This window comes from Coloeus monedula (genome assembly GCF_965178545.1).
Source record: "Coloeus monedula genome assembly, chromosome: 3".
Lineage (NCBI taxonomy): Eukaryota > Metazoa > Chordata > Aves > Passeriformes > Corvidae > Coloeus > Coloeus monedula.
The window spans coordinates 44,919,023-44,944,405 of record NC_138783.1 but is presented as its reverse complement, the minus strand read 5'-3'; the positions used below and the strand labels follow the sequence as shown (position 1 = coordinate 44,944,405).

Sequence of the window (25,383 nt, the reverse complement as noted above, 5' to 3'; positions counted from 1 at the left end):
AATTTTTCCTGCTGCCTGTTCTCAAATTTGTAGTGTGTGGTGTCTTTTTCAGGTATTTTTTTCCAAACTTCTCTTTGTCCCTCACCCAAACATTTTAAGACACATTCAGAAGATGAAAAATACTGTCCTTGTTTACATGGGACACAGAAAACCAGGAATTCTGAAGTGTTAGGATTCAGTGATGGGCTTGCAGTGCATGCCCCTGCTGCAGTGGCTTAGAAACATTGCCTTTATAGTTCTCTTGCCTTTTTAAAAGACAAGACTCCATTATGGACTCCAGCAAAACTAAACACACTGCTCCAGGAATGCATCCTGCAGGGTTGTCACTGCTCCCATGATCCTGGGCAGCCACCAGTCTGACAGACTGACCGAAGGAAAGACATGTTATACTGGCTGTTTTCCAGTACCATATGGAAAGGCACATGGTGGTAACAAAACTACAGCAGGAACAGACAAGCAGAATATTTTGGGACAGCTCCTGTGTACTTGGAGCAGTCCTGGGGGCTAAGAAGGCAGCTGAATGCTGTGCTGTCTCTTTCCCATATTGGAACAGCTTTCTTAAATTCAGACTGATCAAAACCCATCTTGTTTCTGCAAATGGGTGCAGAAAGCACAGAAGACCTGTGACAAGGTCAGCTGTATCACCCACCAACCTTCAGTACCTGTGAAAGAAGCCAGGAACAGCAGTACTGGTGATGGAGCACTGGAGGTAAGGACCACGAGCCTTCAGAACCATTTGCTACCACTGCAGTTCATAGGAACTGCAGCTGCAGCCCTTGCTGGTGGCAGCAAGAAGAAACTGAGCAAGTACTTCACAGGTATTTCTCCACAGTGCCTAAAGAATTGTTTTTTATTGTAGCTACTTTCTCTCCATCCTTCATCCACCAAAACCTTTTTCAGCAATTGAATTAAAACCGTACAATAAAAATGGACAAAACCCAGCTTCAAACCGCTTTTCATACACTTCTTAAGCATCTTCAATGGGGATTCTGAATTTATATTGCCAACTAAAAGAGGAAGACGGCTGCAAAATATCCATCCCTTAATAAAGCATCATGAAAGCCAGATTTCATTCCCATGTTCTGTAGAACTCCTCCCTCTCTCCCAAGTGCCTCAAGATAAAAAACAATACAATCCCCCAAATAAGCAGCCTTTGACAAACTACTTGCTCTATCAACTCTTGGAGCATTACTAGACATTTTTAGGTTAGACTGTACAACAGTTTCTAAATAGCATCTCTAGCATTTGGACATTTGTTCAAAACACCTTTTATCCCCACCTGGAGCAGCTCCAGCATTTCCCACTGGCAGGTGCTGTACAGAGCTTGTCCCACACACACTGTGCTGCCACACATCCTACACCGGAGTAACTGCAAGGAGCAGCCACGTACATGAAAACTGGCACTCCAATGTAAGGAAACACGAGTGTCCCCTTTCCTTACGCATCATCCAGGGTTATGCACAGTGACTAAAATTTCAGCTACACAAAGTCCCAAGTGCTGGCAGTGACATACCTGATTCTCAGCCAGTGCCTTTCATGCATCTCAGGTGTTCACACTTAGCAAAGTGAGGTATCTAACATATTTCAGAGAGGTGGAGGTATCAAGTCTGTTCAAAACCCAAACTTGTTAAGATTTCATCAATACTGTGCAAAAACATAAGCAACTATTCTAAATGAAAACAGAAATGAGGATTTGTATGTCATGCTGCTGTTCTAGTTTTATATAGCTTAATGTGACATTCCACAAAACTGGTGTCCTTTGCTACTCATTTGGCATCTCTTAAATATGGAAGATTTAAACTTCCAAGAACAAAAAATTAAAAACTGGTTAATTGAACTTTGTATTAAAAAGTCATAGTTCTTAAAAGGATACTTCATACATCTGCACCATTTTGATGGTGAGCCGTCAAAATCATCAAGAATTTATCCACAATAGTTTTGCTAGTAATATAGGCACATAGTGGCATGTAAACTACACATGACAACTAGAACAGCAAAGGCACGATCTGGTTTGGTTTTTCCTACCTTTCAAGATGTTGGTTAATTTACAAAGAAAAATATTCTATACTCCATGCGGAAGTATTACATTTATATTTTACAGCACAGGACCATTACAAAACTGCTGTCATCTGATAAAATGGGTCACTTAAATAAAATAATAATAATAATAAAATAAAAATATAGCAGCTTTTTGCACTGAGGAGCTGAATTTCTGAATTAAAGGACAACACGTGTTCTCTCATCTGTCAGGTTGAGAACATCTGAAATTCTCTATGTATCTTCTTGTCTACAGAAAGCACTGCCTGCACACTGAGGGTAGTTAAAAGTCTGGTTTGCTATTTTCAGCTTTTATTTGTTTTTCAGATGTCACCTAAGACTGCAAAAGTTAAGATGTCTGATAAACTACCAGTTACTTCTCTACTACTAAAGCAGGTTTAACCAGTGATTTAACTGGGAACCTGACTGCAACCCTCTATGAACTGAGCCTGTTCAGATGTCTTTGTTCACGCCTGCAGACTGAACTCTGTTAGTTCAAAGGGAATCACTCTAAGCATAACTGCTGTCTCATTGAGAGAAAGAACAGCAGCAGTTTTAAACCAGAACACAGCCCTCAGCAACTTAAAAGTTAAACCTAATGCAGTCATTTTAAAGTGTAATTTCTGCCCATGACTCCAATAATATGACAGTTCTGCATTTCACATAGAAATGTTAGAGTAAGTAGAAAACTTTAGTTTACAAATGAAGATGATCTTTAAAAAAGACATTTCATGTAATTACCTTAAATAGTTCTTATATGCACCATTCCACATTGTGGAAAAGCTGAAATATGCAGTCTGGACTCCACAAGTTAAAGAAAAACAGAATTATATGTATTGGCACAAATACTTACATCTACATCTGTACAAAGTAAAAAAAGCTGACAACCCTGTCCCACCAGTGCAGCATATTCAACTGCTCTCCAACACACACTTCCTGTGACTGCCAACAAGCGACAGTGAGCTGGGAACTGAGTCCTCACAGTGTGGTGCCAAAAAGTTCCAAACTGCTTTGTCAGTCTCTGAACAGAGGAATCAGAAGAATATCCAAAAAAGTGTCAGTCCACTCAGCATGCTCAGAGGTCACTGTAGCTGCACTCTGTAAGCTCCTATGAGCAGCTTTACCTGCAAAAGCAAACAAAGGTTTCCATATCAACGCTGGTCACCGGTAATTTCTGTGTTAAACACTCCTAATGTAGGAATGGCACAAGAAAAGGCACACAATTGCTACTGACTGAGAAAGGAAAAAGGGAATTACAAAGTCCTTAATAAAATCAGTTTATAGTAGCCCTACTGAAATATGGATGGCTTGTTAAAGGACTCCAGTAGAATACTGCAGCATCAGGTGGTGTTTGAACAAGTTAGCCCCAAATCTGAACCAGACAAACATACTTCCATCTGAATACACCTTTTTCCACTTAAAAAAAATTATAGGAAAGTACAATAAAAGATGTAAGAGTATAACTTCAGTGCAACTTTTAAATCTAGAGATCTAGAAAAATTTACTGGTGTGTCTTCCTAGGATAAAATAAATGCTATCAGAACAGGATTCATCTTGCAACATGTAGTGCGGAGTATTACCCAAACCACCTGTAAAATGCAACAGACTATTTAAAAAGCAGAGTGCATACCCTAGTAAGTATTTCCAACACACAAGCAAAAACATCTGTATGAAAAAAAAAAAAAGAAGAAAGGTGGACACTCCACATATCTTTCGTTAATTCATTATTAAATCATTATGTCATTAAGTTCACAACATAGATGGAGAAAATGAATGTTTAGCTGGAACATTAGTTTACCCTAGTGCATGAATTACTGTGACTGCAGCATAAAAACATATAATTATGACAGAGCTAACCCTTGGCAATGCTCCTAAGTTCTGGCAATGTCACAGGATGGAACTGTAACTGATGGAAACTGGGATAAGGAGACAGTGGAAAATCCTTAGTTTTACATTTGCAACATACAGCTAGAAGCATTCAGACTATGGAAGAGTTACTGTACAACAAATGAACATGCACATTTAATTTTGAGAACCTTTTGTACCTTGGCAGTAGGAGCTTCTGTCAACCGTATGAAAAGCTTGTTAAGGCCTGCAGTAGGGCTGAAGGAATAAATAAAGTGACTATCCTACAAGGAAAAAGAAAATGGACAGAGTTAATGGTAGGCTATGGCTTAGAGAGCTATGTAAGAGGACTAACAGAACACAACATTTTCACTTATGCTTTTTTTGAAAGAACATTGTGTATGATGCAATCACTGAGAAAACAAGAGGACTTCAAAATTGTGCACAGTGATGCATTTAATAAATTTTAAAAAAACCCCAGAAATTCATTATTAGAACTTTGAGGTAGGTTGGTAAGAAAATATTTAAGAACTTACTTGGGTCAAAAATGTGAGAGGCTTGGTCAATAAGAGAAGAAGCCTCAGTCCCAGAATCACAGAAGGGTGGAGGCTGGAGGAAACCGCTCCAGGGCATCTAATCCAACCCCCTGCTCAAGCAAGGCCACCTAGAAGCAGGCTGTCCAGCACTATGCCCCTGACTTTTAAGTCATAAATTTTTACAGAATCTAGCACAAGCAAACTTTATAGTTCTCTCCATATACAAAGAAAATTAAGTTTCATTTTAAGAAAAACCTTATCATGATAAAAAATATGCTTCATCACAATACTGTAAATTCAAATTACGGCACTGAGATTTCCCAAGCTGCTCCAGGAAGACTTAATGAAGTAGTTTTACAGTCAATCAGTTATATGAAAAGATTTACCAAAAATACAGGGAGCTGGAATTTGTCGTTTAAAACCACAGCTTGTACACTGCATGGTCCACAGAGCCGAGCAATAACTTCTTTACCAAAGAAATTTGCATGGAAAATAAAGAGAAGAATTCCAGACCCTGAAAGGGAAGGCAGTTCAGTCACATGAATTTGAAATGAGATACAGTATTTAGAACTGCCTACACTGGACCTTTGAAGACAGGTACACATACGTATACATAAAAACCGTTATATGGTGTGTGTGTGTGTATATATATATATATATATATAAACAAATGAACATGCAAAAATCCCATTTCCCAAGGCAGTGGATCCAGAAAACTTGGCTTGGCCACCAAGTTAAGGACTTTTGGCAGCAGAAATAATTTAATGTGGCTATTAGAAAGGACTGCAAAATAGAAACAGCAATCCTCAGCACAGTTCACTTCTGTGGTCTCCGATTTACCCAAAGAGAGTTACGGAATTTAGTGTGGTTTGGATCTAGTCGAGAATAGACAACTGAGACAAGTCAATTACAGATCTTTATGAAATGCACTGGAATTCAATAAGCAGCAACTTTAACTACCCACAAATGCTTCATTTTAATACGTAAACTTACATGAAGTTTCTTAATTCTGTAAGATGAGATACCTATAATCAAGAACTGGAAGACTTACCCAAAAACTCTGAACAACCAGAAAACTGAGCAGACATAACCACTTTCAATCTTAGTTTAAGTGGATTCTAATAGTCACACTGATTTATCACTTCAAGAAAGATCAGTATCAGTAGGTATTTCCCTGACATACTCATCAAAAATGACTTTTAGCTAAGCCAAGCAGCAGAGAATAGCATCTGAATTCCTGGAAGAATAAAGAAACATTCCCAAATACCTTGGGAATTTGATTCCCAGCCTTTTCAGAGGGTTTGTGGGCAAAACTAAGTTGATTGCAGCTGCTTCCTTTTCCTATTATTTCTAGGCTGCATTTGTCTCAGGGCAGTGCTGGAGCTACATTCCAAGCCTCCAGGACATGACCTACTGTCTACAAAACAAAAGGGTCCACTACAAGATTTTCTCTATTCATCTAGTAAGCCTAGATTTTCCTGAATCATTAATTCTAAGGTAAAGGTAAAGCACTCCTTTCCTGTAATGCCTGTCACTGAGCGAATGTAACCCATGAACAGAAAGAAGCTGACACTCTGTACATGGCAATTAAAAAAAACTTTAAAAAAAATACACACAAACCCTACCCATAATACATCAAAATACAATTGCTCTCCCTATGCTCCAAAATTAGGCATTCTTAATGTCATGTACTGCAAACTCATACAAAAATAATTTTGCATAGGAGATAATTTAAGACAGGCTTTAAATATATTGTTCTACCTCTTTTAAACAAACAAAACCCCCACCACCACAACAAACCCTTCCCTACCTTCTGGCACATTTTGTGGAGGTTTATAGTTAAAATCCATAGAAAAGTCTGGCCCTTCACAGAGACGATGACACGCAATTGGGAACACTGGCTCCAGCAAAGCAAGGCGGGCTTCAAAATAATTCCTGATGGTATCTTCTGCTACTTTTAAGAGTCTGAAAGACCAAACAAGTGAGGCCTGTGGTTCACACAGTAAATTGTTTTACCAGACATAGGCTTGGTGAGAGCTCACACACACACATAAAAAAAGGATTCCAGATGACCCTTTTAGATTCCTGATTTTCAGGAATGAATGTCTTCATCACTAGCATTGATGCATAGATGAACCAGAGGTCCCAATACTTTGTTAATAAAATAATTTATCAACAATCTGTTTGTGAAATTCAACTACTGGGTCCAAAAAAATAAAATATTAATACAAATGCACTACAGTAGATTAAAAAAAAGAATCTAACTAGCCACATATTTTGAAGGCTTTTTATAAGGAAAGATATCCCAGAAACATCAATGTATACCTGGTGGGTGAACAAACATCACCACTTTCCCAGCCTGACTGAATTATCAATCTGCCTGCAAGTACAACATAAAAATAAAGAAGCACATCCCTGTATAATTTTACTGGCAATACTACTGGAAAAATGCAGTTCCCAGTTAAACTCTGTGAATAACACGGTGAAAAAGTAGCAATACTACCAACTAAAACAGGCGAAGTGGGGGTTTTGTTTGTTTTTTGGGGGGGTTAGGGAGGCAGGGGAAACAAGCAGCCCAGCCTTCAAAGAGAGACCGCATTTCCCACTGGTGTCTGGCACCTTTGCAGGCAGGTTACTCAGTAATCCTCTTCAGAAAGCTGTTTTGTCAGAAATGGGTTTTACATGTTTTAGCACTGCAAAGGTCCCGCCTGTGGCAGCTTTGTAGCTTTTTTCAGTTCTTATTCAGAGCACACCTCCCTGCCCTGCTAACTGAGACTATCATCTGCAGAATCTAAAACTTTGGTGTTTCACTGGAAAGAAACAGCAAGAACTGCCATGCCAAAGCAAGCCCCAAAGCCCACATAGCCTATTTTCCAGATGCTTGACAAAGCCCTATTAAAGATGAGAAATTAAACGGTCCTTTTTTGGTACACTGTCCTATTTTCCAGCAATCTGATTAAGAGCCATCCAAAACTAGAAACTGCAGCCAAATCACATCTCCTTAGATCTACTTAATCCCTTCTAAAATCCCATGTATTTGTGACCACAGCATTCTGCAACAAGACCCATGATTCAGTTTTGCTGTGCAAAAATATTCCTCCACTTCAAACCTATCACTAGATCGTTTAGTAGAATGTCCTGCAGAACCTGTCTCATGGCTTTGGGTTATTTTCTGTTGCTGTTTTCTGATTTTAGATTTTGATCTTTTAAGCATTTTATTTTCAGTTCCACTACTACTATATTGTCCTTTCCAACTGACAAAAAGCACTGAACTGGTATTCTCAGGTAATGAGTCTAAAAGCTTCCTGAATTAGCAAGAGCTGTGTTACTCCCTGTATAGTTCACATCAGCACAGTGGTACCCCCTGGACATCAATTTGCATTCATCAATATTTAATTTCAACTGCCACTTCACTGGCAAAATTACATGGTCAAGATCTTCTGAAACCTCATTATTTGGATTAGCCAAAACTAAAGGTGGCAGATGTCACATAGGAAACAAACCAGAAAAGGCATCAAATAGTGAATGAGTGACAAAGTCTCACTACACTGAACAGCAGACACCAGATCACTTATCTGAATGCTTGCTGTTACCTTCAACATCTTAACTAACAAGTCGTGATTTGTTTCCCTGAGCAAGAATGAGCATACTCCATTCACCCACTTCAGCTGCCCCTGCTCACTTTAACAAGTTTCCTGTGTCTGAAAAGTAATTATTAGGCTTTATGCTTTTAGCACTTTTGTTTTTCCTTTTAGCCTTCTACAAGAGAAAAACATTCCTTAAGTGTTCATCTGCTCATGACAGAAGTTTGATACAGTGATCTACAGTATCAACAAACTTTACAGGGCACTAAAAACACTGGCATCATAATACTTTCCTCCTGGTATGAAACTGGATCCAAACATGTTACTTCAGCAAAAATCAGCAGCACAAAATCTAGCTGGAAACCAATCACTGCTGGTGCACCCCCACGATCAATACTGGGTCTGGTCCCGTTTAACACCTTAATTAATGACGTGGAAGATGGTGCAGCGAACCCTCAGCACACTGGCAGATCAGACAAAACTGGTAGGGGTGGCTGAGACCCTCTGGTGTATTTCTGTCATCCACAACATACCTTGACAGGTGTGACAAGTGGGCTAACAGAAACCTCATGATGTCCAGATATCTTTAAAAAGTTTCCAAGGACCTGACAACCTCTCTGAGCAGCCTGTGCCAGTGCTCCATCACTCTCAACAGGAAATACGTATTTCCTGACACTCAGAGGTAGCCTCCTGTGTTCCAGTTTTTGTCCATTGCCCCTTGTCCAATCACTGGGAACCACTAAAAACAACCTGACTCCATCCCCTTCACCCTGTCACTTCAGGTGTTTTTTGATTGATACACATTGACCATTACAAGGCAGCTTCTGTAAAGACAGATTTAAGAAGTCAGCTCATGGGAAGCACAGGAGATCTGAGGTAGAAAACAGCCAGGGCTTTCTATACACTGGAAGAGAATAAGCTTGGACTACAAACTACTTCATAGACTGTCTTACGATTACATAGATGAATCATTAGGACTAAATTATGATGAAACAAGAAAAAAATCTTGCACTGAGACAGTGTTCTTCCAGCATTAACTATGCATTCATGGCAAAATTTCACCTGCCCCTGAGACCCTCCCTGAGTCTTCTCCAAATTTCAAGATTGCTGGTTATCATTTTCTGCCCTAATACATGAACTATCAGTATTCCTCCAAATGGATATTTGAAGAGCTTGCTCCTTCTCTGTATGTCTTAGTTTAGCTCAGTGTATTTTCACATGACCATACAACATGAACACTTCATATGTCACATACCATGCACTGCTCTTCAGCCATTCTGCATGATGATGATGATGGTGATTTCCATCATCTACTGGCATGAAAGCTTTATCCCTAGCACTTTCAGCTCACAGTTGACATTTAGAGGTCCAACAACATCACAACCGCCTGCACAGACTTTTCATGGTGTTTGTACTTGGTGTTCTTTTGTTTGATTTTTTTCCTATGCTTTCTAGCAAGGTATTTTATTTGGCATGCCCTACTAAGAGCTTACATTCAATGGTCCAGTGTTTATACACTTCTAAGTTTTCATGACTGCTGTACCTTTAGTTAAAGGAATCTTTCACTTCTAGGAATTACCTTTTTCTCCTTTCCATACTATTACTCAGTGGTTGAGCACGTGTATGCCAATTCTGTTAGCTCACATGATTTTGATTTCACGTGATTTGTTAGTTAGCTTTCTGCCCAAATCAGATCTGTTTTCTTTCCTGACATTTTCCCCTCTTTTCCTTGACTTAAACCAAAATTATGACATGCCTAGTATTGCAAACTTCAGCAGAACAAACTTCCAAGTACAGTTTACTCACGTTTCCAAGTGGCTCTTGAGCTGCTCATATACCAGCACATTATTGCACTGTTTAGCAAAATGCATGGCACTGTTCTGATGCTTGGACAAAATGTTGCAGTCAGCTCCGCTTTCAATCATGAGCCGCACTATATCAGAATTCCCTCTTTTACAAGCCTGTGTGGAAAGGGAGAAGGTGCAAGGACAGAAAAGAGTGATAAACCCATCAGAACAGAGCATAACGTGAGAGTAAGAAGAACTGCAGAAGTGAATTAAAATTCAAACGTTGTTACAATTCAGAACTATTAACTATTTGCTCTGTGAATGGTAACACAACTTGAAACTCAGGAACACACTCCATAAATATTTTATCTTTATCCAGGCAATACTACAGACCCAATCCTACAAGCAGCAACACTCAGGATTACCAAGCAGACATAATTAGAAAAAAAAAAAATTACAAAGCAAACCCCAAAGTTGTGTGAAAACATCTGATCTGCTGGAGTTCAGTAACTGTACATTTTCTTGCAATTGTTTACCCAAGTAAGTATGTTTTTGTAGAACTATTTAGAAATTATTAAAGTAACATTTCCAAGTGTCTGTTTTTCTATGCATCTCAGTTTAAAATGGTACTCTGGGTATGCAGTATATTTACAGAATCTGTCCCAGACTGGTGTGTAGCTATGTCAGACAGCCACTGCTATCCTCTGTGCAAATGTTCAAGGCTGTTCACTGTTACTTACAGCAAGAATTTCAGGGCACATCAACCAAAGACATACAAAAGCACAGGAAAATCTAAAAAAAGTTTTACTTTGAAGAATGCAAACACACTCTTGGTCACTTGTTTTCAAATACTTCATGCAGACAAATTAGGGAAAGGCCCAAGAGATACAACATTTTTATCTTTGTGAGGCCTTTCAGAAGTCAGCTTCTGAAATTTATCTCTGCTCTGAACTTTAATCTGTGCCTTCAATCCATAAGCTTCCATAAATAGAACAAGCCACCTGTTGTCCTCAAACCAAAAAACCCAGAAAAATCTCACACCACCTGACAGAAAGGAATTGAGTGTTAAGATTTTTTTTCTCTGGTAAGAAAAGTATGAGAAAACTCCTAAGGTTAAATAAGAGTGACTTGATAAACACACTAATATGTTTATCCACAGAGAGCTAACCTTCTACTTGGTGTTCTTTTGTTTGATTTTTTTTCCTATGCTTTCTAGCAAGGTATTTTATTTGGCATGCCCTACTAAGAGCTTACATTCAATGGTCCAGTGTTTATACACTTCGAAGTTTTCACAATTGCTATACCTTTAGTTACTGGACATGAAGATCCTATTCTCTGTGTCTACATCACAAAACAAACACCTGGAATAAGTCATTGTAGGCTGCTAGTCGGTTTGTGTAACTGTGCATCAAAGACTATTAAAAACTTTAAAAACAATGAAGGTCAAGACTGAAGTTCGTGGAAGTAGTCAAACTATGAAGAGATTTTGGATTGAAGTGGCTGAGGAAACCACAAGTGAGTTCTTGTCTTCAGAGAAAATGCAAAATCCCCCCACTTGTTAAGCCTTACAGAAGGCAGAACAGAAACAATACCACATTGTCTGGGCAGGAAAGCTTCTGTAACCTCTTTGGCAAACAAACTACACTAACAGCCTACATATAAATACAGCAAGTTTATCCAAAGGGGAACTTTGGTGAAATTCACTGACATAAAGAAAAAAATATTAAAAGCACAGACTGTTTTAAGAGTATTAGAATTTTCCTGTTACAACAAAATTTAAAAACAAAAAAATCAAAATTTCCTTTGTGACTGGGGGAGTAATGGTGCAGAACAGGCACTGGGAATTAGACTGCATATTGGCTATTTTGTTTCTGGCCTGCAATAAAACAGCAAGTGTCAATCACAGCAACACACAAGTGAAAGATTTTTGAAAGATTTTCGAAAGATTTTCCTTTCTGGAATTTCTCTCTTCCTACTGACAATCTCATTATCTCAGCTGGAAGACCACATCTGCACTTCTCTGAGCCAAACAACAGAAGAGGATGATGAGCCACTGCATGCTGAAGGCATCTGTGTTTATTGTTTAGATATTACAGTACCTTAAAGGAATGGATTAAAACTCTGCTTAGAGTAACTATGAATAGTATTTTTATTTCAAATATGGTACGTGTTCCTGAAATGAATTCTACAAAGACGTTTTTAGTTTGGCAAAAGTATTACTATTAAACCATGTAAGGACAAACATGGAATCTACCTTCATTAAGGCAGTTTCACCACTGCTCTGCTGCATGTTCACATATGCTCCAGCTTCCAGAAGAATAGCTACCGTTGTTAGAAAATTCTGGGGAAAAAAACAAACCAAAACCACAACACAAGCAAATAAAAAATATTCTGATTTTGTTTCAGAATGTAAAATGACATTTACTAAAAATTCATCCATAGAATGCAAAACATGAGTCATGACACAATTAACACTGTTCTCTCCCATGGCTAATAAGAGCAGTTCAGACTTAGGCAAGTGGATGGCCGTAATTGTTTACAATTCTTACTTTTTTTCTAAATCTTGCAATAACAAACATCACAAGAAGGAAGCAGTGTATTTGCACCTGCCACCAAACTGGAATGAGGCTCCCTTCTGGCCTTCTATCTCCTGTACGTGGGGAAGCACATGGACCAACCTGAACAGAAGAGTGCTCTCATGAAACCCTGACTTGCTCTAACTTACTGGTTTAGCTGGTCTTAGTTTGGGAAGAGATTGCACTCTGTGGGATCCACTGCCCAGTTGCTTTAAAATAGCAAACTCTGTTTAATCAGAGATTTTCTTTCTAAGTCTATCCAGTTTGGATTCTGTATAGCCAGATATCATAACACACAATTCTAGCACAAGACAAACAGACAAAAAATTCAGAGATACCCTCTGCCTCCACTTTTCCTCCTATGATATTCTCTGCTCAGGGCATGGTTTGTGATCAGAACTTGTTTACACTACAATAACCACAGCTGCTGAAATTATGCATTTAAGGTCACCCTGTTGTATGTTGCTAACTACTTTTTAGGCATCATCCAAAGGTAAAAAACTGTGTACCACCTTTAAACATAAGTAAAAGGCCCCAGAACCCCAAATACAACAATAACCAAGCCAACCTTTTCAGCTGCATGTATCAATGCAGTTGTTCCATTTTTCTGTCTACCATTAACTTTAGCTCCTTTCCTGATTAGCACCCGCAGAAGGTCATCGTGCCCTCCAGCAGCAGCAAGCATTACCAGGGTCATTCCACTTGCATCCTGGAACAAGAATCATTGCCATGAAAAAAAGCAAATACGTCAAGATAAATCAAAGCTGCAAGACAAAAACTATAAGCGCATCAAAAGGTTTCACAAAGATTTCCCTCCCTGGCAGAAGAATTCACACATACATGGCTGCCAGATACGAGCGAACTATCACCTCCCACTTCTCTGGTCTGCAGGTCTCACACTCCGAGCTCCATTATCTGCAAAATCTGTAACATTTGGAGGACCAGAACAAGAAGCAGGAAACCCAGAATAAAGCAGGAAGAAAAGCTGTAAGGTATTTGAGGGTGGGGAAGACAGCAAGACCATGGAAAATAGAAGTCAGCACCCCTGCAGAAAAACCACTATGGCTCAAGTCAGCTGCTCCCACAACACTGCTTTTTGATTTTCTCAGAGTGTAAGTGCAAAGACAGTTTGTGACCAGCCAGTCTCCTCACTCATTCCTGCATTTTTCACCAGACCTTACAACTCACAGAACACACGCTAGCCTCAGTAGTTCATTTGGCATTTTCCCTACTACGCTACATAAGTCTTAGCACAATGTGGAGTTCTCAAAACACTACGTAATACAACTACCCAAGATCACCAGTGAAAATACTGCTACTGGAGATTTTAAAACTCAAAAATGGAACTAGAGTACTATTTAACAGGAAAATAGATCCTTGAAAGTAAACCCAGTAAGAACACAGCTGATGACAAATTGGCAGAAAACTAATTATAAAGTGAAGTGGTCCCTGTGTATCAAACAACTTCCAGGTTTTGGGGGGTTTTTAGAGTTTTGTTTCCCATGTATAATGTTTTATGCAATTCAGCCACTTGAACTGATGTTCACTGTTCCTTATAGCATGCATAGTTCCACATTTAGTCAGTTAAATACACTGGGCAAGCTGCCTGGAAAGCTACTCGGATGGTTCTATCAAATTTCATTTTTTCTTGGAAGAAATGGATAACAAATACTGAAACTTCCAAGTCTATACTACTTTTTGACACCTTGTGCTTTTTTACCTAGGTGAGATGGAATTCTGCTACAACAGAAGAGGGGAAAGCTTTTCAAACAAATCAAAATTTGTATTCTTCCCTCCTACTGTCTTCCAATACTTCTACTGCAGAAAAATTACCTCTTGATCCAGATTATATTCTTTATTTGAAGAAAGCGCCATTTTCACTGTCATGTAGTCTCCACTTTTAACAGCATCTCTCAGGAGAGCTAGAAAATAAATTCAATGCTATTATAGGATATTTCCCTTTGAAATGTCAGCTAAGAAATACCCCCTCTTCCCAGAAAATACTCACTACTTGATATTGGTTCTGTTGATACATGATTCTCATCTTCTCCATCAAGATGCTTCTGGAATTCTTCTAGTGTCAGCCATTCTAACTGCATGTCCATACCCAAACTTAGGACTTGCTGCTTGCCATCTATTATGTATTAAATTTTGTGGAAGAAAAAAAATGTAAAATAAGTAACAAATTGCAAATTTTCAAGCTTGCCCTTGCTTCAATGATCAGCAGCTTAACATATTACTGCTGCTACTTTTCATTCAAAAGAACTCTGGCAGCCAGCATGGAATGGTTCTCAGCAACAAAGGCTATATTACAAACAAACATAAAATGCTTTTACTTGAAAGAAACTGTTCATTTGTTGTAATAAATAAGGCTGAAGTGATTAAGGGAAGGTGAACACTCCATCACTGTAGTAGCATAAACACCAGAAACACACTGAAAAGGTATCAGTGAGTTTCAAAAGAAAACTTCATTTCACCCCCTGCAGAGGCAAGAATGGGAACACTAGAGATGCAAGCAGGAATGCAGAAAATCTCAACTACCAGTGTTCTCCATTTGACACAAATCCACTACTTCTCAATCACCTTCTGCAGTAATGCAAGTCCACGTGTCTGTTTCATCTCTTTTATTTCTCCTTCCTTGTACACCTTGCTCTTTTAATTCTTCTATGAATTTATATTCTAGCAAAGAGTCTTCTCTTTTGCAGTTATTCTCATAATATTCACTTTTTTTTTCTGAAACTACATTAAACAACTCAAGTGTACTTCTGATGTCCTTAATTCCTAGAATATTAAGACAGTTACCAAGAGTGATTACTTGAGCCATTAACAACTATTACATAACAAAATTTAAGTAAATGACCAGCATCCATCTAGAAGAGATCAGTTCTCCTTCTGTAAGTACTGGAGCACAGGAGCAAGCTTAACATAAGACAAAAGTCAGGGAGAGTTAGTCCACCTCCACCTAGCCTGGCAAATCTGAGTTCTGACTGCTTTCAACACGGTACCATCTTCCTTTTAAGAAATGCAGCCTAGAATTATGCATAAATTACTACTTCTGAAAAATGGTTCAGTATATCTGTGATGACCACACAAAGGACAAGTGCTGCAGAGAACCAATCATTAACAACAATGATTAATAAACAACCTACGCCACTTTCAGAGAAAGGTGTTTCTCTAGCAATAGCTGTTTGAAGTATCATAACACCTTCTATATCCATTCATAATTGTCAAAGGTGCAGCTACCTAGTTTTCCTCAGCTCATCCTCATCAAACTAGTGAAGGAATTTATCCTGAAGAAAGTAATCCAGATTTGTTCTGAGATCAAGAGCAGTAATGCTAACAATCCATTATACTATCAGGGATAGAAACAGAACGTAGACATTTTTCACTGTGTATCAAATAATCCAGTTCTGGTGATATTTTACAGGTTGTATAATATAACTCATCCTTGTGGCTAGAGCAGGAGGCAAGAAGTTTGTCTGATGGGAACCTCTCTAGTTTTCCTGAACAGAAACAGTATATATGCATAATATTGTCAGAACACTTCTGAAAATAGTCAATAGTTGGATGAATTCCTCTAAAAAAAAAAAAAGGGGTTACTATTACATGCCAGAGAAGCACAGTTGTCAATATTAATTTTAAAAGGGTGAAATCTTGACTTGTCTACAAAAATGTCAGAGACTTCCATATACTTCCATACTTCATACATGAAGCATATATTAACATTCTCATGAAGTATATATTAGCAAAACCATTAACCAGAAGACTTTTGCTTCCTAAAATAAAAGCACAATTCCTTATTTCAGGGGGTGGGGGTGTGTGGGGGTGTGTATGTATGTGTTACAAACCTATACAATACCCTGTAGAAATAGGAAGAGAATGCCCTGAAGAGTCATTCCCTGCTCTGTTTTAAGCAGTTAGCACTTACTTTTTAGGCCCTTCTGTTCTTTTCTGCTTTTTTCTTCTTTTTCAGACTCTTTTTTTTGAGATTTTTCTTTCATTTCAGTTTTCTTTCCTTCTTTTTCCTAAAATTGAGAACAAAGATCAAATTTCAGTGGTAGAGAAAAAATGGAAAATAAACTCCTTTCACCACTCTAACAACAAAGTATATTTACAATGAATAACTACTATCAATACAATTACTACTACTGTATGTAACAGACTTGTAGACATTCCTGAGAATTAAACAGGTGAGTCAGGAGTTAAGTCTGTGAAGGCTTCTTCCCTAACAGAAGAGGTATTATTTCCTGAACACAGTTACTTCAATTCATATTTTTACTGCATCCCAGCCATTCAAGTTGCTTTATGGAAGAGCTCCAGATATGCCAAAACCAGCACTTTTGAAGGAAATTCAAAATGATGAACTTCTCATTTGTTCCAAATACTGAACCTGAATAAGAAGAATGTAATTATTTCAAAGTATTTAACAATTTTGTGGCACCATATTTGAAGCATTATGACAGCATTGACTTGAACCTCAACTGAAAAAACTTGACATTTGGACACAAAAGGTTCCAAGCTTTCCAACTTACAAAGAACGCCATGGCAACAGTAATTTGTGAAAAACAGACATTCAGCAAAATCCACCCAAACTCATGATATCCATGCAGAAGTCAAAGCTTAGCAATATCTAGTATCACAGAAGAACTTTACTGTAGATGTAGATATATAATCAAATTTGCCAAAATGGAATTCAACTGTCTCTACCAAAGTCTACCTTTCTCCTCCTGTGATCTTCTCTCTCCACTCAGACAGCAAATTTACTGCCGAGTAGGTTGGACACTAACCTGGCACAGGGAACAGCACTGGCTCTCTGAAAAACTGCCCCAAAAGAAGTCCTCACAAAAATTTACATATATGCTACCATCTCTCTGACACAGGAAAAACCTTAATTAAAACAGATTAATTGGGTGTATCATTAGGTTTTAGCAGAGCTGAGACATTTCATTGTTTTCCTCACTGCCTCCCTTTCCTCCAGAAACCTCGGCTTTTGATCGCTGACGTGATTAATGCTAACACACACAGCTGTCAATCCTGGCAGATGCTCAGTATTTAAAAGGAAATCCATAACTGATTAAAGGGACTACCAGGTATTTGCTACAGTGGGCTGTTAAAATCAGTAATCCTGAATTCTATTTCAGATTTCTAATACAGATCAGATGCACAATGTACACATTTATTTTTTGGGGTAAATGAAACGGAAGGAATGGTTCAGCATGCAAACTGACCCCAAACAGAAAAGACTGTGTTATAAATTGACATGGTTGCTGCTCTATAAGCAGAGTTGCATAAGGAAAGACAACTACCTGAAATATACATGACGACTTTCTTTGAAAGATATCATCTGCTTGGGCCAACAATTCAGTGAACAAAGAAACCCCTGCTGAACTCTCCACCAAACCCACCCATGTAAGTCCACAGCTGCTCCAGAGAATAACTAACCAGTTACAGAAAACACTGTTTAAGCCTTCTACATTCAAAAGAAGAGAGGAGCAGAATGCCTTCTACACTTTCCTGGTACCTCAGAGCACGACCTTCCATGGAGCACAACCATAAAAAAAGCATAGAGACACATTACTGAGAATGCTGACTGAAGAGCCATAAGCAAACCCACTTTCTTCTGCTGTTGATTTATTCATGGTCAAGGTGACAGGATTTTTTTATACCACTGGTAAACAGAACAGAATTCCAAAGATTTTTCCTATTCTTGTCTCTCTCTTACAAACACTACAGCCTCAAACTATAAGTAAAATATTTGGGTAATAAAGGACCATACCACTTCAACTAATTAAATAGCCTCCGACACTGGCCTGTGCCTCAGAGTAATTCCTTGTTTTCCAGAGCTTTCACCACTAAGATCCTCCAAAAACACTCTTTTGTGTAGCTCTACTCTGAGATTAAGCCATGTAATACTCTATCCCCAAAATAACTTATTTAAGGTGACCTACTCCATACACACAACAATCATAAGCAGAGGACCACTGCTGAACCTGCAGAAGAAACTTTCTACCATGGAATTATGGTTTCAGAAGTGGGATATAGGCCAGTAAGTATCAAGGTGTTTTGGCTGCAATTCTGTTAAATCAGAACGTGGTTGCTCTGAGCAAGCAATGTTTTACGAACTGCAAACTGTATTAGAACAGTCTGAAGCAGCTGAAAGAAATTATATTCCCAGAAACATTACAAAAAATGTTTATTTTTGTCATAATTTTTTTCTTTTGCCTTTATAGTACTGCTTTTCTTAAAACACTACTGCATTAAAGAAGGAAAAATAAATATGCTGGTATTTGCTTACCTCATTTCTTACAACAGATACAGCATTTCTATTTAATATGAAACCATGTCATGAAACTAAGCATTTTCTATAAGCTCTCCAGGAATTCTAACAAGACAAGCCTGCTGCACAATTATCTGGGAGACCTGGGCTTTAGAAGTGATTTCAGCACTCCAGTTCTCAGGTAGGTGCTACCACATGTAGGTCCTAATGGACTGGCTGCCATCTGAGAGCGCAAGTTTTGCAAGAGCAATGCTGCTCTGTCTTACTACACAAGCAGAAAAAAGCCAAATGAGGAAACTCCTGAAGGTGGGCACGAACAGAGCTAAAACCAACAGCACGCCTTGGAAGAACAAGAAATTTCATTCCAAGATGGCATAGTAAACAGAAGAAATTTATCCTTTCCCATTTAAATATGCCCTCCTCTCTAAAGGGGGGAATGCTTTAGGAATGTTCAGAATCCAGAAATTTTCCAGTCTCTGTTATACACTGTGCAGTGGGTTAAGATCATGCACCTCAGTACCTTTCCAATCTGTACTTTACCATCATGAACAGTCAGGGTTTGAGGTATCTGTACCTCGAAGATGACTGATTTTATCCCCAGCCCCAACCCTAACACCCTGTGCTTACCTCTCCAGGTGAATCAATGGGCTTACACACCCTTTCATCAGTGCTCAATTTCAAACCCTTCTGCACTGGTGAAGGAGCAGGTGACACCTTCTCCAACTCTCCTGGTACTTTTTCTTGACCTGTTTGCTTTTTGTGCATGCTCTTCTTCTCTAAATAACTATCTTGAATTTCTGCTTTTCCACCTTCTTCTCTATAGTCTTCTGCTTTCTGAACTTTTTTCTTCTTTCTTTTAACCCTAGCATCAACACTATCATCTTCATTACTTGCTGATCCATCAAGACATTTATCAGTAATGGGATCTTTTTCATCAATTTCTTGTTCTAATCTCTCTTCTCCACTTACTACCTTTTGTTTCTCATCTTTATTTTCAGAATTTAAGTTTGAATTTTCATTATCAGTTCCTTGATAAAATGTATCATCTACAGCGCTTGATTCTGAGTCAAACTGAACATCTCCATGCTTCTCCTTCTGTGTTTTTTTATTTTCTTTAGAATCTTCTTTAGATTTTATTTTTACATCTTTAACTTCTCCCTTCTTTTTCTTGTTTTCTTTAGCATCTTCTTTCCTTTGCTTCTTTGGGTCCTTTGAATCCTCCTTCGTTTCTAAAGTCCTTTTTTTTGGCTTTGAATCTAAAACCAAAGTATCTGAGGCATTTTCACATTCTGTTCTAGGTTTTTCCTTGAGTTTTGCAGACTTAGATTTCTTCTTCTTCAGGTCATCTGAACTTTTATCCTCTCCATCTTTTGACTTCTTCTTTTTCTTCTTTGGTGAAACATCATCTTTTGTTTCACTTTGCCAGTCACTGTCAGACTCTGCTTCAAATATATCATCATTTAGAGATAGTTTCTAAAAGGTAAAGAAAAAAAATTGAAGTTTTTCCTTCCCCAATAAACTTATCACTTTGATACAAAGTATACAAAAATGGTAGTGGTCATGCTTGGGAAAGTAAATTTTTAAGCACTTTAATATTTTGATCCCTGCCAAAGTCATTCGTCATTGCCAAATTGCAGAATGGGATAATACAAATCTAGCTTACTTACCTAAATTACATTACTAACTGCTTGGATGAGAATCAGTATACAAACAATTCAACTAAACCAATTATACATCCAACAACCAGATTCCAGAACAGAACTAAATCTTAGCAATTTTACATCAAAAATAATTGATCTGATTTTGTAGTATTTATCTACAGGTTTCCCAGAAGCAAGGTATCAGTTTTCAAAAAGGATCCTTACACTGCTTTTTTCAAACTAACTGAGCAGTTAAAAAGAAGAAAAGAAAAAGCCATATTCTGCCCTCTGGCAACTAATCTTTCTGCATGCCTCTCTTATCAAACTTAATATGTAAAACCTCACTGATCTCCTACAGAAAGCAGGAGGGTGATTAGAACAGTGTGCCCAGCTTCAGTGACAAGACAATATGCATGTGGGTAGGGAAAGGGGGTTATTTATGTTGCCAAAAACAAACTAAAATGACCATACTTTACTTATACAGTCCCATTAAAAATGGAAATGAAGTTTAAATAGATTAAGTCTACAAGCAAACTTGCCAACAAAAAAATCCCTACCAGAGAACCACAACAAAATTAAGTTTCCCAAGAAACAAAACAGTTTTAGATGAGACTCCTTAAGTCTTCTTAATTCCACATTTCAAATGCCTTCCCTTCTCCCCTCCTCTCATTAGCGGAGTCTAGATAATGATTATGTCTTCAGTGTAAGACACTGAAAGTTGAAACACACCTGTATGTCTTTTTTAACAGGTTTAGGCTTATTATCCACAATCTTTTTTCTGAATTCAAGCAGCACTTCTTTGCAGTCTTCCAAGTGAACCTCTGGTTCCCACGTATCATCATCAGAGGTGTATCCTTTCCACCGCACTTTATAGAGAATTTTACCCTGTAAGAAAAACCCACAACATTTAATACAATACAGCATAGTATTGCATCAGCTAGTCAGTTCTTGAGGATCTCAGGGGATATACAGTTTTGTGTATATTGAAATTAGTATCTCTGTAGTTGGAGTAGTTTTATCCAAAATAGTTGCAGTATGTAACATTTGTTCAGAACCACAGCTGCAATGTACATATCATAAATTCCCAGTCATTTTATCAAAATTGATTTTCTGACACTTGTGAAACTATTTTTTAAAAAGTTTTGGTATTTCTTCCATAAAAATTTCAAGCTTGATTTTTTTCTCTTTACTGAATAACTTGATATAAACCCTTAAGATTTCTAATGAATTAACACCATTCACCAAGCTTTATACTGGAATTCATAATTTATGCTTTATTCGTAATCAATTCTATTTTTGATAAACTGAAATACCAACAATTACGAAAAAACCCCAGCAATGAGATCAAGTTAAACCTAGACAAAAATCTGCATGTGCATCTCAGTGGAGTTACAAAGATCTTGGTAGAAGATTACATACAAAAATCTGAGACCAATTGTTTCAACAGTGTTTAACTTCACTGAGGGACAAAATTGCACCTTGTAGCTTCTATCGAGTTTTTTCTATTAGATTAGGAAGTTCTTTACCATTAAAAAATTAATTTTTTTAAGCAAATGTACTAAGGAAAGCACCTTTGGAGAGGCAAAATAGTACCATGTTCTTTCAAACATGGACTGATAATGCTCTGAAAGACCTTACAGTGCTAACCAAGCCTGGAGAAAGAAAGCTTCAGAAGAACTGCATTTGGCACTTACTGTTAAATGTACATGCATAAATTTTTTGCCTGAGCATAATTAACCTTTGATCAAGTGTATATACATGCCACTAAACTTTAGCAACCAACTAACCAACTCTATTTACAATCTTCTGTATTTTGCTTCACAGACATCTAAATAAATAAATAGCCTATATTCAAACACATTAGTTTAACACTTCTCTTACAATTTAGCTTAGCCCTACTCTCTTGATTTAGGAATTAAGTTTTCAAAATCATATTTGCCTGTCTCCTCTTTCTTTCTTCTAAAGGGGTTACTTACGAAATAAGCAACTAGTAACTTTCTTATTACAGCCACAGAGTGTGTTAGGTTATAAGAGATCTCCAGAACTAACAAGTAAAACGCCCTCCCGAAGCAGGACTGCCTGCATCAGGCTGCTCACATACCTGCCAGTCAGTGTATCTATGCAGGTTTCCCTGTGTTCCACCTTGTGTCCACTGTCTGTCTCACCCTTTCCCTGTGCACCCCTGAGCAGGATGTGACTCTGTCCTCTCTACATCCTCCTGTTAAATAGATACAGCTATTACAATGATCTCCCCTGATTCTTCTCTTCTTATGGCAAAGCAAATCCAGCTCTCAGCTCCCTAACTGTTTTCATTATCCTTCTCTCTGGTATGTGCATGTCTCTTCTGTCCTGGGGAGCTCAGAACTTCACACACTACGCTGGATGCATCTCAGCAGTCTGAGAAGAGAGGAAGAAGCATCTCCCTCGATCTTCTGGCTACGCTCTTGGATGCTGCTGGTCTTCTTTGCTCAAGAACTGCTGACTCATGTTCAACTTACTTGCCTGTAGGGACTCCCGGCTCCTTTCCTGCAAATCTACTTCCTAGCCAGCTGGACTCTCACCTGTCTGGTGGCACAGGATTATTCCATTTCAGCTGCAGGACTTCTCCTAGCTGCAGTTAGGTGCACCCTTGTAACTCAGGCAAAAAATGAGCTACAAATCCTTTTTTCATTATGCAGAAAGCTGCATAAAATAAAGTGTAATGCAAATGCAAGACCATTTGGCTGTTGAATGAATACATCCCATACATGGAGAGTGACAGAAAGATGCAGCTTAGGAGAGTTATACAAACTTCAGCTTAAGTGAAAACAGAAAATATTGATTTGCACACTAAAGAGACACAGCCTTCCACTCACCTATCAACACTTTTACTCAGTATTGTTATCTTTTTCTTCTGTTATCCCTTAGAAAAAATACAATGCTTCCAAGCATTTTTACACTGCTCTAGCTTCTGTGAAAACTAGTGATGGGCTAGATCCAGTTTGTATGGAAAGCAGTACTACCACATCATTAAACACCAGAGTTAAGGTTTCCCACTTCCACTGGGGAACATCACAATTTGCACCAGAGCCTGTTGCTTCATTATAACTGAGGTGCAGTACAAAAGGCTTTTGAGATACACTGAGAGACTACATTTCCAAACTTTCACTGCTTGTTCTCTTAAGTAGGACGCATTAATGTTTTATTTATCCCCAGGTCTAACTCCCCAGCCCAATCCCAACCCAGGAGTGCTGTCTCTCCTCCTACCACTACTATCAGACCCAGCAACGCCAGTACTGTGAGTGAGAAAAGCTTCCCTGTGTGAGGACTGTCACTTCTGTTGTGTAACACAGAACACCTGACCCGCCTCATGCCACGCTGGACAGTGGCTGACTCAGTCTGTGGTGACACATGGCTTTTCCCAGCCATTTTGGAAGTTAGAACTCGGTACGAGTTCCTGCCTTGCCCTGCACTTGTGAAGCCCAGGAGTACAGGCCCTGCTGCAGAGCAACCGAGAGGGCACCTGATGCATTTGGAGCTCACCCACAAAGCCACAATCAACATGTGGTGGTACACCCACGTGCTGAAGCTCATTGCACTGGAGAACTCAAGCACATAGAGCTCAGAACGTGCCGCAGAACAGGCTGCTTGGAGGAGGATGGAAAAGGGACACCCTGTTACCAGCATGTGCCAATGACATTTTTAAGAGATGGTACTTGATGTATTCCAGTACTCTTTACTGGTATGTCTCACCACCACGACCACTACCACCTAAACCTACAGATTTTAGGTTCCATCACTTGGCGGGGGGGGGGGGGGGCTGGTGGAAAAAGAAACTAAACGAAATTAAACAAGAAGAAATCCTCTTGTTTTCAAGTCTGACTTATGTTGACCAACACTTCACATAGGCAAAGCTATAAATACGGTATTACCCTGAGAGCATAACATAATTTTAAGACATCAACATATTTCAGCTAAAGTGCAATTTAATAACACCACAAATATCGAAGAAAGTGCTGATCTGAAGGTTCTCCAGCCTAAGGGTTTCAAGACTCTGATGTTTTACATGGAATTGACAGAACTTTATAATGTCATGTACCAGAATGAAGCCTAAAATGAAAAACATAAAACAGTTAAAATAAAAATCATTCAGGCACAACATCATAAAAACTCCCTATAATGATTATTTTTTCTATTTGAGGTTTAGGAAAATTTTTCAAGAACTTCAACTAGTCTAGGTTGCTTTCAAATAAACAAATTAAGGTTTGGTATTTCAGTATAAACAATACAAGATCACTAGAGCTTATTATTTTAATTAGAAGAAGACTCTTATTTTAGGAGGTCTTCCCCTGTTTTGTAACCCAGTGAACACAGTCTCTGGCAACATACCTTGAAAACAGCTCTAAGTTCTCAGTTGTAGTCAACCCTGCCCATCTCTGCACTAAAATATTTCACATCAAAACAGCAGCGCAGTTCAGCCCTAAGAGCCAAGAGTAGTTTAACAATGCAGACAAACCCCAACAACTCAGTAAAGAGATATCTTTGGCTGACGAGATTGAATCTGGAGTAAGGGACAAAAAGCCTCCTTGCACCACTGTGCACAGCCTATTTTAGATTGCAATTGTAACGGGATTACTCTTTACGCGTGGTCCTCGCCCAGTGTAAGAGACCCGCGCACTCACCCCCTCGGTCTTCACGTCAAGGATCTTCTCCACCTCGAACACGTCCTCCCCCTCCTCCTCCTCGTCCTCGCTCTCGCCGCCGCCAGCCTCCCCGCCGGCTGCTCCCGCAGCACCCGCCGCTTTGCCCGCCCCGCCGCCGTCTCCCTCCCCGTCCTCCCCATCCTCCGCCGCAGCGGCCGCCGCCGTCTCCTCCTCTCCCTCCGCCCCCTCCGGCCTGGCCGCCGCCGCCGCCTCGGCCCCGCTACCGCCCGCCGCCGCCATCTTGGGCCGAGTTTCAAACGACAATGGCGCAAAGCGGCTGCGACATCCGCGGCCGCGCGCGGGGGGCGGGGCAGGGCCGCCCCAGCCAATCGCCGCGCCGGCGGCCCGTGACGCACGGGGCCTCGTGCCCTCCGCGCGCGGGGCGGGGCTCGGAAGGGGCCGCAGGGACCGTCACGGTG

General features: G+C 39.2%; 1 protein-coding gene across 1 annotated transcript; it reads right to left on the bottom strand.

Moving 5' to 3' along the window:
• Nucleotides 1-821: 821 nt before the first annotated feature.
• Nucleotides 822-25,204, bottom strand: MPHOSPH8 (M-phase phosphoprotein 8; the record flags this gene model as incomplete). The annotated part of the gene is made up of 13 exons (XM_082279283.1): nucleotides 822-3,161; nucleotides 4,083-4,166; nucleotides 4,805-4,932; nucleotides 6,229-6,383; nucleotides 9,809-9,963; nucleotides 12,044-12,130; nucleotides 12,934-13,074; nucleotides 14,199-14,287; nucleotides 14,374-14,499; nucleotides 16,294-16,390; nucleotides 19,270-20,115; nucleotides 21,012-21,167; nucleotides 24,944-25,204. 13 exons carry the CDS (start codon nucleotides 25,202-25,204, stop codon nucleotides 3,120-3,122), a joined length of 2,367 nt encoding a protein of 788 aa, XP_082135409.1. The 3' UTR covers nucleotides 822-3,119.
• Between the last annotated feature and the right edge of the window lie 179 nt (nucleotides 25,205-25,383).